The 12,336-nt window shown below is 38.7% G+C and overlaps 1 protein-coding gene across 6 annotated transcripts in view; it reads left to right on the forward strand.

Moving 5' to 3' along the window:
• raskol (Ras GTPase-activating protein raskol) overlaps positions 1-12,336 on the forward strand; it is a 442,218-nt gene that overhangs the window by 404,931 nt on the left and 24,951 nt on the right. For all 6 annotated transcript variants that reach the window (XM_089643502.1, XM_089643503.1, XM_089643507.1 and 3 more), the window contains 5 exons: positions 2,376-2,574; positions 2,924-3,112; positions 4,205-4,351; positions 11,166-11,311; positions 11,750-11,965. In XM_089643502.1, the coding sequence (XP_089499628.1) occupies positions 2,376-2,574; positions 2,924-3,112; positions 4,205-4,351; positions 11,166-11,311; positions 11,750-11,965 (897 nt within the window). The remainder of the gene's footprint in view (positions 1-2,375; positions 2,575-2,923; positions 3,113-4,204; positions 4,352-11,165; positions 11,312-11,749; positions 11,966-12,336) is intronic.

Consider the following 12,336-nt stretch of genomic DNA (forward strand, 5'->3'; position numbering starts at 1 on the left):
GCACGTACAAAGGCGCGACGTATTCAGTACTTACCAAAGATATTAGAAGAACGAGATATGCTATGTTGGCCGCCGGACCGTAGGCGGAGTACTACCTAATTAGGGTACTTTGAACGGTATCGGGACGTGTACGCACAGAAATCTGTTCTATGTATTAGTGCGGATACCTTAGCGTAAGCGAAGGTGTGCAGTAGTATTGGTGAACAAAACCGGCGACACTGGGCAAAACAATTCCACACAGTATGAACTGCTCATAGCACATCTCGTTCTTCTAATATCTTTGGTACTTACACTGAATGCTAAAATATGTCTGACTGCCTACTTTCAGAATTGAATGCTAAACAATAAATAGCCTATAGTTGACCCTCTCAAATGTCTCGTAAAAGCAATTCTCTTAAATATGTCTTTGTAAATAATACGTTCTTGTATTCTTCGAATGTCAAACTCATTTTCTACATAATACAAACACAAAACTCCTGATATCTCAACCCCCTGTACCCATTAGCGCCCGGCTACAAATGTTTGTCGTGTCTGACGGATAGCTTCCTCCCTATCCGTTCGTTAATGTGTTGAAAAGATCACAAATAATATCTAAAATGGTGGCGACGCTTTTTTGTCGTTTTCTGTCATGGATGTCATTAGCGAAATATGTCTTCGGATATATTTATGTCAAATTCTTTTTATCGCGTCTGCTTTTGTCAATATAAATGATAAGAAAGGAAATATTTTTCTTCCGTTTTCTCCTTCTTTACCCCTAGCTCCTACTGCCTCGCAACATTTCTCAAATTAGGGGTGTCATAACTCCACATCTAGGTCTAGGGATGGATAAATTCCCGGGAATTCATTCCCTGAAATGGGGAATAATGCGGGAATTTTAATCTAAATTGTGAAATCATTAGAGATTGTCTCCTGCAGCGAAATATTTCGAATAACCAAATTTCTGCAAAAAACTGGTTCCTCACGAGTAAGAATGCTCCTCATCGTTCGAAAAATACTTAGCAGTAGTCGTCACATTACAGAGAGATATATAATAATATATTTTTTTTTTTGCTTTGCCTTTAAAATGACCTCATGCAACTGGTTAAATGCGCAGGTTAACCTTCGAATATAGGAAAGATTTTGTTGTTTTCAATTAAAAAAATCTCGAATTCCCCCAGAGACAGTCAATATAAATTGTCACTGTTTCCATCGATGATGGCTCTTTGATGAGACTAATTGTCACTGTTTACATCGATGATGGCTCCTTGATGAGACTAATTGTCACTGTTTACATCGATAATGGCTCTTTGATGAGACTAATTGTCACTGTTTACATCGATGATGGCTCCTTGATGAGAGTAATTGTCACTGTTTACATCGATAATGGCTCTTTGATGAGACTAATTGTCACTGTTTACATTGATGATGGCTCCTTGATGAGAGTAATTGTCACTGTTTACATCGATAATGGCTCTTTGATGAGACTAATTGTAACTGTTTACATCGATGATGGCTCTTTGATGACACTAATTGTCACTGTTTACATCGATGATGGCTCTTTGATGACACTAATTGTCACTGTTTACATCGATGATTGCTCTTTGATGAGACTAATTGTCACTATTTACATCGATGATGGCTCTTTGATGACACTAATTGTCACTGTTTACATCGATGATTGCTCTTTGATGAGACTAATTGTCACTGTTTACATCGATGATTGCTCTTTGATGAGACTAATTGTCACTGTTTACATCGATGATGGCTCTTTGATGAAACTAATTGTCACTGTTTAAATCGATGATGGCTCTTTGATGAAACTAATTGTCACTGTTTAAATCGATGATGGCTCTTTGATGAGACTAATTGTCACTGTTTACATCGATGATTGCTCTTTGATGAGACTAATTGTCACTGTTTACATCGATGATGGCTCTTTGATGAAACTAATTGTCACTGTTTAAATCGATGATGGCTCTTTGATGAAACTAATTGTCACTGTTTAAATCGATGATGGCTCTTTGAATAGACTAATTGTCACTGTTTACATCGATGATTGCTCTTTGATGAGACTAATTGTCACTGTTTACATCGATGATGGCTCTTTGATGAAACTAATTGTCACTGTTTAAATCGATGATGGCTCTTTGATGAAACTAATTGTCACTGTTTAAATCGATGATGGCTCTTTGATGAGACTAATTGTTACTGTTTAAGTTGATAATGGATCGACTAATTTTACTTCTACCATGTCTTACCTTGTATCATCATATCATGCGTTACCTCCCGTAGTTAGCGCACATTATTTACCCCCGGGCACTCTGTATATAATAATTTAAAAAATAAAATGTGTAAATGAACAACCTTACTAAGACTAGCATTCTCTTTATTCTCAGACACATCCTACGAGAAGGCATGTCGCAGCGGAACAGCAGCGGTCGAGTCGACAGCCGGCGCAGCCCCGGGGACCCCCACCGGCAGTCCCTCGCGGCTGGCAGCTTTCTTCTTCAGCAAGCGCTCGCTGCGGGCCTCGCCACTCAAGAGGGCGCGCAGCGCCGCCAAGCTGGCACCCCGTGCGCCACTGAGATCGTCGAGGTGACTAAACATTCATGCTAACCACCTTGACCATCCCATAGCTTGAAAAATAGAGAAAACATACAAACATGTTTTTAAACTTGGTAGCGACGCCCCTAGGACCATTCATTGGATGTGGTGAGGATTGTCCAGGTCTTGGTGGTTGATGTGTCTGCCCACCAGCTGCGTGGCGGCCGTATATGTATAGTAAATATATAAAAAAATATTAAATGGAGTTCTGCATATTAAACACAATAACATTAAATAAAGAAAAACTGAAACAAACATTCCTCAACGTTTTCTCACGTTCATAAAAAAAAAGAGAAAAATACTTACTAAACATAAAAAAATTTATGTTAACTGTCTGCAGATCACACGAAAGCCTGCTGTCCTCTCCGCTATCGTGTGGCGGTTCGGTGCGTGGTGGGTCAGTGCGCGCGCTGCACGCCTCGCTGGCCGGGCGCGCGCACTGCTTCCTTCTGCAACTGCCAGGCCCCCCCGCCACTGCGCGCCACTTTGCGTGTGGATCGCGCATTGAACGCGACACCTGGATCAACAGGTAAACATAAATCATTATTCTGTTTCATCTTATCTTCTTGCCCATGTCTTATTCAGGTCAGCGGTTCATTGTTGTACACTTCATTCGTAGATCGGTCCTGCCTCTTGAGAGAATAAAAAGTCTGTCTGTACCTAACTCTGGAGAGTTCCTGGCTCGTGTGATCCTTCTTTGGAGACCGTTGTAACATCTATTGTCCAAGGTGATCCTTCTTTGGAGACCGTAGCAACATCTATTGTCCAGGGTGATCCTTCTTTGGAGACCGTAGCAACATCTATTGTCCATGGTGATCCTTATTTGGAGACCGTAGCAACATCTATTGTCCAGGATGATCCTTCTTTGGAGACCGTAGCAACATCTATTGTCCAGGGTGATCCTTCTTTGGAGACCGTAGCAACATCTATTGTCCAGGGTGATCCTTCTTTGGAGACCGTAGCAACATCTATTGTCCAAGGTGATCCTTCTTTGGAGACCGTAGCAACATCTATTGTCCAAGGTGATCCTTATTTGGAGACCGTAGCAACATCTATTGTCCAGGATGATCCTTCTTTGGAGACCGTAGCAACATCTATTGTCCAGGGTGATCCTTCTTTGGAGACCGTAGCAACATCTATTGTCCAGGGTGATCCTTCTTTGGAGACCGTAGCAACATCTATTGTCCAGGGTGATCCTTCTTTGGAGACCGTAGCAACATCTATTGTCCAAGGTGATCCTTCTTTGGAGACCGTAGCAACATCTATTGTCCAAGGTGATCCTTATTTGGAGACCGTAGCAACATCTATTGTCCAGGATGATCCTTCTTTGGAGACCGTAGCAACATCTATTGTCCAGGGTGATCCTTCTTTGGAGACCGTAGCAACATCTATTGTCCAGGGTGATCCTTCTTTGGAGACCGTAGCAACATCTATTGTCCAGGGTGATCCTTCTTTGGAGACCGTAGCAACATCTATTGTCCAGGGTGATCCTTCTTTGGAGACCGTAGCAACATCTATTGTCCAGGGTGATCCTTCTTTGGAGACCGTAGCAACATCTATTGTCCGAGGTAATCCTTTTATTGATTTTCCGTCTTAACGTATCTCTTTGTTGTGGTTTCAGTCTCCGAGCGTCCCTGCAAGCCGAGGGGGGCAACAACATCAGGAGGACGGAGCGCTCCCTGCGCCTCTACCTGCTAGAGGCCAAGGGACTTCCCACCAAGAAGCGGTACTACTGCGAACTGATGATCGACTCCACGCTATACGCGAGGTAAGCTCTAATACTTTTCTTGCAATTTATTACTAATCATTTAAAGAGATAGATAAACTTTTTTATTACGATATTTTCAAGGGAAATGAGGCAACATTCCTTTGAAATTACTTTTAAAATCAATCAATCAACATTTGAACTTAAATAAAAATAAATTTAATAATTATTAGAACTTTATAATATGTGATTTGAGTGCAGTGTTTTAAAAGTGAATATTCGGAAATTCTCTCAAAAATATTGGACATAAGAAACGAGCGGCGATCGGTAAATACACCCCATATGTTGTCAACAATATTCTCGGAAACTGGGCAAGTTTTGACCCTGGCGAGTTTTTTTTTAACTAAGTCCAGGCTAATTTATTACCCGACCGCCGCTTTTTATTGCGAGCAGAATGCACCACTTCAACAATTACCAGGAACAGGATTACATGGAGATAAATGATGGACTTGCCGAACGTCATAGCGGTGCTGCCAGGGTCTCCTACCTATGTGAGGTGTCAGCGCTTTATTAGCAGCAGATACATACCTGGGCGCTGTTTTTGGACGGGGTGGACTCTCTTACTGCAGCAGCTGGTCCAGTTCCTTCACCACCTAGGATTCTTGCTGCAGAGTCTCCATCTTCTATCTTCGTAGAACATCACAGCGGTGCTACCAAGGTCTGGTATCTGTGAGAGGATAGTGTGTCAGCGCTTTATTAGCAGCAGACACACAGCGCTTAATTAGCAGCAGACACATACCTGGACGGATAACGAACCTCGTGCTGGCACTGTTGGTGGACGCGGTGGACTCTTTCGCTGCAGCAGCTGGCCCAGTTTCTTCACCACCTAGGATTCTTGCTGCAGAGTCTCCATCTTCTATCTTCGTGTCACCTGTTCCTATATTTCATTTTACTTAACTTAACTTCATTCTATTTTTGTAATATTTATATTTTCTGTAATACCTGCATCAACTGTAAAGCGCCCCTGAGGTGATATCTCACAAAAGCGGCGCTATACAAATTATCCAATAAATAAATAAATAAAAACATACCCGGGTTATGGATAACCTGACAGTATTTAAAAAAATTCCTTTTACCTTAATTATAACCAGATGATATTGCTTGTGCAATTGTGGTAAGCTAGCAAGATAATTAACTTACAATGCCTGGGTGGGAAATACCCGATGCATTTGTCCACTCGGTTACTGTAATAGTTTGAGTTACAAGATATAGATGGCTCCAGTGGAGATAGATCTAAGAGGTTTTTGACTTATCCCACAGATGTCGGTAGTAAAGAGGAGCGCCCCTCCATGGTGGGTACCAAGGTACAGGAACCATGAAACACAGTGTTTTGTTGTGAATGTGTTATTGTTATCAATATCCAATCACAAAAAACTGGCGGGATACATATCTAGTTAATAACTGGTTAATGAAGGACTATTTGCACGATACGATTTTTTCAATAATATTATTAACAGTTTGAGATTGTTTTTTAATTAAACCTCAGTCTCAGAAGCAAGGAAGATGGTGCATGAACCATGATTTGTATGAAAACATGCGTTCTACCATGTTGGCGACACACTTTGTTTGATTTTGAAATTGAGAATATGCTTAGTTCCCAGGATGTCATTTATCCAGTTCCTACCTATCCCTAATCATTACCTTGCTGGAAAAGTATTCGAAATTTGGAACAATGACAAGAACATGGTGAAAATTCGAGTGCATTTATTTTTAAATCAGAAAAAGGATTGAGACTACCTTGGAAACAAGTTGTTGGTGTTTTTCGTGTATATTTTTTATTTTTTTTATTTTTTTTATTTTTTTTATTTTTTTTTTTATGTGACACCTCACAAGAGTGTCCCTGCCTGTGCAGTGCACAGACAGGGGAACTATGTCACCACCCGGTTGGGCGGCGTTGTGAGGCGGAGTAAGGTAGGGGCTGTAGGAAGGGATTTGTTAATGCGGGCCTTGAAGAGGCTCGGATTATAGGAGGGAGGAAAAACAGATGCCGGTAGCTCGTTCCACATACGAGCCGACTTACACAAAAACGAGTCGTAAAAACGGCCCGTTCTCATGAAGCCAACGTCAACCGTGAACGGGTGTTCAGTTCGTGTCCGTCGAGTTTCGCGCACGTGCACCGGTGCATCAGGAATCAATGCTGCTAGCTCCTTGGAGCAGGCTCCATTGAAATACCTGTAGAACAGACACAGCATGCCTACATTGCGTCTATGCATCAGAGAAGGCAATCGGTCTGTTAACAACGGATTGTCAATCAGACGGATCGATCTCCTTTGCACAGACTCAAGCAGGTTTATCAAGTATTTTGGGGCACCAGCCCAAAGGTGGCTCCCAAATTCAATAGTTGGGCGGACTTGAGACTTGTACAGGGTCAGCAGCTGGTCACTGTTGAAGAATCTCCTAGCCCTGTACAAGACGCCCAACTTTTTGGAGGCCTGATTTACTCGGGCTTCTATGGATCCCCGATACTTGAGCTGGTCTGATATAGTAACTCCAAGCATTTCAATGGAGTCTTTATTGGGGAGAGTGCTCCCATCAAATTGCACCAGACAGTCATTGATCTCCCTCTTTGCCGAAATCAGACACGCTTGGGTTTTTGAGACGTTGAAACTGACCAAGTTGGCCTTACCCCAGGCACGAACCATCTCTAGGTGGTGGTCAATTTTTCGCTTCAAAACTTCCCGAGCTGTTCGGACATCATAGGTGGAAGGGGGCCTGTCAAAAAGATAACCCTCGTTGAAATGTAAAAAAGAAAGAAATTGACTCTCTTGGGAATGCGTAATATCGTGCTCAGTGGTTCCATTGTGGCTAAAATTACCTGGAGGTATCGCGGTGGAACTCACTATATTGTGATTGTGTTGTGCTTGAACTCACTATGTTGTGATTGCGTTGTGCTTGAACTCACTGTATTGTGATTATGTTGTGCTTGAACTCACTATATTGTGATTGTGTTGTGTTCTCCTTCTCAGAAATACAGTGGTAAATGATTTTTCATCCTGATGTCCTCCTTCCATATACCCAATTTCTAATACATATAGGTAAACCTACTTGTTGATTAGGCAGTCAGATAAAATCACTTGACATAGCCACTTTATAATCAAATCAATAACAATATTTTATAGTCGCCTTTCAACGTTCTCGCCTGTTTTCTATAAAGCTTCATGTTTTATTCAAACAAGTCTAGATAATTGGTCTAATAAACGGCTGAGCTAAATCCAGCTGACAACATAAACCCTTTCAGACCCGAATGAAAACTCGCAGTGGCAAAATACTTTATTTAATTCTTAATAACACCTTGTCAGAAGTTAAGTTGTGTTACATTCATTTGAAAGAATACAAGTCTCAAAGGGTGCGTTTCATTTACGTGTAACATAAAATTATTTTAGTAAAAACTCTTTAGCAAGTTATGCTTTAAAATATTAAGATGAATTGTTTGTTTGCGCTCGTACAATCTACGGAAAATGAATAAATAATTCGAGAGAAAGCATAAGAATACAATATTTGATTGAATCATCGATACAATATTGTGTTTGTTTGCCTTTCTCGAAAGAATTCAGTGTTTTTTACGGATAAAACAATTTATTCATATTCCTCAAACAAACAATTATTCATTTTGAAATTTAAAGCATAACTTACAAATATATATATTTTTTTTAATAGTTAAATTAGCGCCATCTATGAACGAGCAGTTTACGAATAATTTTAGGTTTACCTTTTTGATAAAGCATACATTGTATAGGATGATGCAAAATTTTATTAATTTTGAAAAATAAAAAACACTTGGTTGGTGAAATTTCTATACTCTGCTCACTTCTTAATATGCACAGATTATTAAATAACAAATTTCAACTTAATTACTACAAGAAACATCATTTTTCTTTAAAAATGCTTTAAATTTCCAATTTAGTTAAAATTAATACATCTGCGCGATATTCAAGTAAGTAAAAACGCAGAATCTTCCTCGAGAGTCAATGAAGATTGTGAAGACTGCGTTTTTGCTTACCAATTCAGAATTTTTCCCATGTTATCGTATCAGGAATACCAATTCCGGCAAACGTCGCATTATACTAACAAGGTTTAACAGGCGTCAAGTACAGGGTTTTCCAATAAGAGGTGTTATTTTGAATAGCCCGCTATTTCAGTAGATGTTACTTTTGAAGCTGTTATTTTTTGACATTTGACAAGTAGAAACTACGCCATTAATAAAAATGGAACGATACACGCTTCAACAACGCATTGAAATTATTAAAATTCACTTGAGTAAATCAAATGCAAATCATCTTGAGTGATGAGGCCCATTTCCACCTCGGTGGTTTCGTCAACAAGCAAAATTGTCGCATCTGGGGCTCGGAAAACCCAAGAGTTATTGTTGAAAAGCCTCTCTATCCTCAACGTGTGACTGTTTGGTGCGGTTTATGGTCCGGCGGAGTCATTGGACGGATTGCGCTATCGAGAGATGATTAATGATTTTTTATGGCCGGAATTGGATGGTATTGATCTGGACATCGTTTACTTTCAACAAAACGGCTCTACGTGCCACACAAGCAACGAAACCATTGATCTTTTACGATTGAATATCAAAATAACACCTCTTATTGGAAAACCCTGTATAATGACAAATTCCATTGAGAATTTTGCCAAATATGTTTTATTTATTAATTTTCAGGAAATCGACAGTTTAAATTTAATCAGTTTGTACATAAGCATTATTTAGCCTAAATAAAACCAATTATGTATTTCCTCCTTGTGACTTTACCTCTACTGAGACAGCATAATAAGGAATAAGTAAATTAAATTTATAAGAAAGGAATATGAATTCAAAAATTTGTGCAAAACGAAAAATTTACAAAACAAAACATTTATCAATACATTTATAGCCATGGAGAGAGGTTGTAGATGTAAATAAAATTATAATAGAAATATAAACAATAGAGACATAACATTATTCACAAACCATCAGAGAAATATTATTTTATGGACCTCTTGTATTTGGTAAGTTCGCAACTGAAAATATCCACCTTGGATAATACGCTATTCTAATTATTGCATAGTCTGTTCAGGCAAGAATTCTGCTTAGAGTTCGTTTTGCATTGATCCACCCTGAACAAGAATTTATTTAAAGGCATGTTTTTCCGTCTCCCTTGATGTAAATATTTGTTTTCTTATAGTTAATTATGTTGAAACGAAGGAATGGAATATGTCTGAAATACACTTGAAATTAAGGGATACACAACAATATCTATGAGTTGTTCCCAAAAGTGAAAAAAATTTGCCTGAGAGGTTTAACGATTTCTGCATATAAAGAAGTAATCAGGGTACGGAAATTTTACCGCATGGTTACCGCCTGAACGAGTAGCTAGAATCCAACAAAAAAAATAACGCACAAAGCTAGTATTGTCACTAATTTAAAAACGGAGACCAAAAATCTTTATTCGCTCTAGATACAGAGGAAAAACTGTATTTTTAAATGTACATTCGTTCTGAGAGGGTTATATGGTCAGGACATTTAGCTTCGTTAAATTCCTGCCTAATTGGGTAATTTGAACCACGATGATTTGTGGAGGTTGAATCTATTAATTCCGCTGCACTTTGCAAATGCAACCAACTTGCCACCGACTGGTCGACCCACGGTCCATGCGCATTCATCTGGGACGATGACTTCTCCAGTTTAAACTGCAGTTGCATTATTAGCTATTATGCGCAATTACTTTTAGTATTATCAGTGTAACTAGAAACTGCATTATCACAATGACAAAGAATGCAAGCAAACTCAATGCTGGTTTCATTAATCAATAAAAAATTGTAATTACTTTCTGCAGTATTACCTGAAGTTGTCCGGGCTTTATACACAGTTTTTTTAAAATTTAATGTAGACAGTGACCTTCCTCTTGGTTTGTACGTCAAGTGTGCAAAATTTCATCGTTCTCTGAATAAACTGAAGATTTGTATGAAATTCAAATCCGTGCCGTCCACCACAGATACTCATGTTTATACAGGGTGTCCCGTAGTAAAAAGTTTTAAGGTTGTTTTAGGTAAAAAGTTTAATTGTTTGTATGGGAAAATAAATATTCTTTGAAAATGGAAAAATTAATTTTGTATGGAAAATATACATTGGATTTTGGAAAAGAGTTATTTATCTTTTTTACTTCTATCATCATGTAGAATCATCTCCCGAAGTTAGCGCACTTTACCCTGTATAAATAGATATTTTATGTTATTTTATTGGAATAACATTTTTAATTATTGTAATATTATTTAGTCATTGAAGAAGAATTACTTTTTTTCTGTGTCTTGTTCTGTTTCATTGTTTAGATTTATTAGTATTATCTTCTTCTTCAATGATGGGTGGTATAACCTTCAAAATTTATTCCGATAAAATCAAATATTCATTCTAGACTTGTAGAAAAAGTCAATAGGTGTCTCATGTAAATAAAATCTGATATATATCTATACGAGACTCTATCTAGATTACAAATAAATTCGTGTTAAACTTTGTAATCATAGAAAATCATAGCAGCCAACTAAACTATATATATAACTAAGCTTCTATTAGAAACAACAGATGTCACTGCTCATCACTGCTTGTCACTCGCCGCAACTGTTCGCAGCTGTTTCGTGGGAAATTTCAAATAAATTAAGAATAAGAACAGTTGTTTTCATGCATATAATTTATTATTATTGATGTCTTGTAATTTTGGGGGGTTAAACACCAATTGACCTAAGGGAAGAACCGCCATATTTCGGGCCAAGTAGAGTTTTAGTTTATATATTCGTTTTCTTTTTTTTATTAGTATAATAAAATGTGTTTTCTTGTTTCCAGAACATCGAGCAAACTGAAAACAGAGTTGTGTTTCTGGGGAGAGGTGTTTGAGTTCACCGGGCTGCCGCACGTAGGCGTTATCACAGTGGACGTCTACAGAGAACCTGACAGAAAGCCCAGAAAGAGGGACAAGAGATTCCTAGTTGGTAAGAATAATTCATTCTAAAGTCACTTTAAATCCTGGAAGTGGATACCACTAGTGCTATATAAAAATATAACTGGACATTGGAAATAACAGCTAGATGGCGGCAACACCCGATGCCATTGACGAAAATTTACCTCAACAGATGAATATAATTAATTGATTATATGTACAAATTAATATCTTTCGATCTTCTGTAAAATTTTAATTTTTTTGTTTTAAAGTTAAGTTTACTCGCTAGAAGACTCCATTTTAAAAACTCCAATTTCAAACTTATTCAATCAAAAATGAGAATGAAACAAACAGAAATATATGAAACCGTTGCTAGAGTAAACAAAGGACCAACCGTCCGATATATCTTAAAACAATAACCACTCGAGCGATTTTTGGCTTTCCTCTATAATGAAACCTGTTTTAAACGTGTCTGATGTTTCCCTTACAGGTTCCGTGAAAATTCCCATCCACGACCTGTCGGGTCGTCACAACAGCGAGCGCTGGCATCCCCTGGAGGGCGGCGAAACAGCCGGCGGTGCCAGTCTGCGCGCCAAGTGCCGCTACCAGAGTCTCGAAGTGCTGCCGTGTAGCCACTACCAGCCGCTGCTGCTCTTCCTAAGGGACAACTACTCGCAGCTGGTGGAGTACCTGGAACCCGTCATAGGTTAGTGCAGAATTATCAGGATATAATCACATCATCTTCATCAGCGTGAATTTGGTTGCTAGTTTATACCGTTCGCATTGGTCTTTTTCTTCTTCTTTCGTATGGTGGGAGATTAGAGGGGAACATCTTTTCCACCGAGGAATTACTTGACCACATTTCAATTCATTTTAAAAACATTACAAAATAAAATTTCTATTTGTTTTTACGAGATCACAACTAAGACGTTATGTGCTCTATTGATAAACACGCTCCTAACCCTACCCAACTGACAAACAACCATGAACGTATTGTAAATGGCTGTTTATCAGCCGTGCAAAATCCAAAACACGCCCATCAGCAAGGGGGTAAACGTATAAAAGCAGATTTTATCC

The sequence above is a fragment of the Hesperophylax consimilis genome, chromosome 19 (genome assembly GCF_061612785.1).
Source record: "Hesperophylax consimilis isolate HC1 chromosome 19, BYU_Hcon_1.0, whole genome shotgun sequence".
Classification (NCBI taxonomy): Eukaryota; Metazoa; Arthropoda; class Insecta; order Trichoptera; family Limnephilidae; genus Hesperophylax; species Hesperophylax consimilis.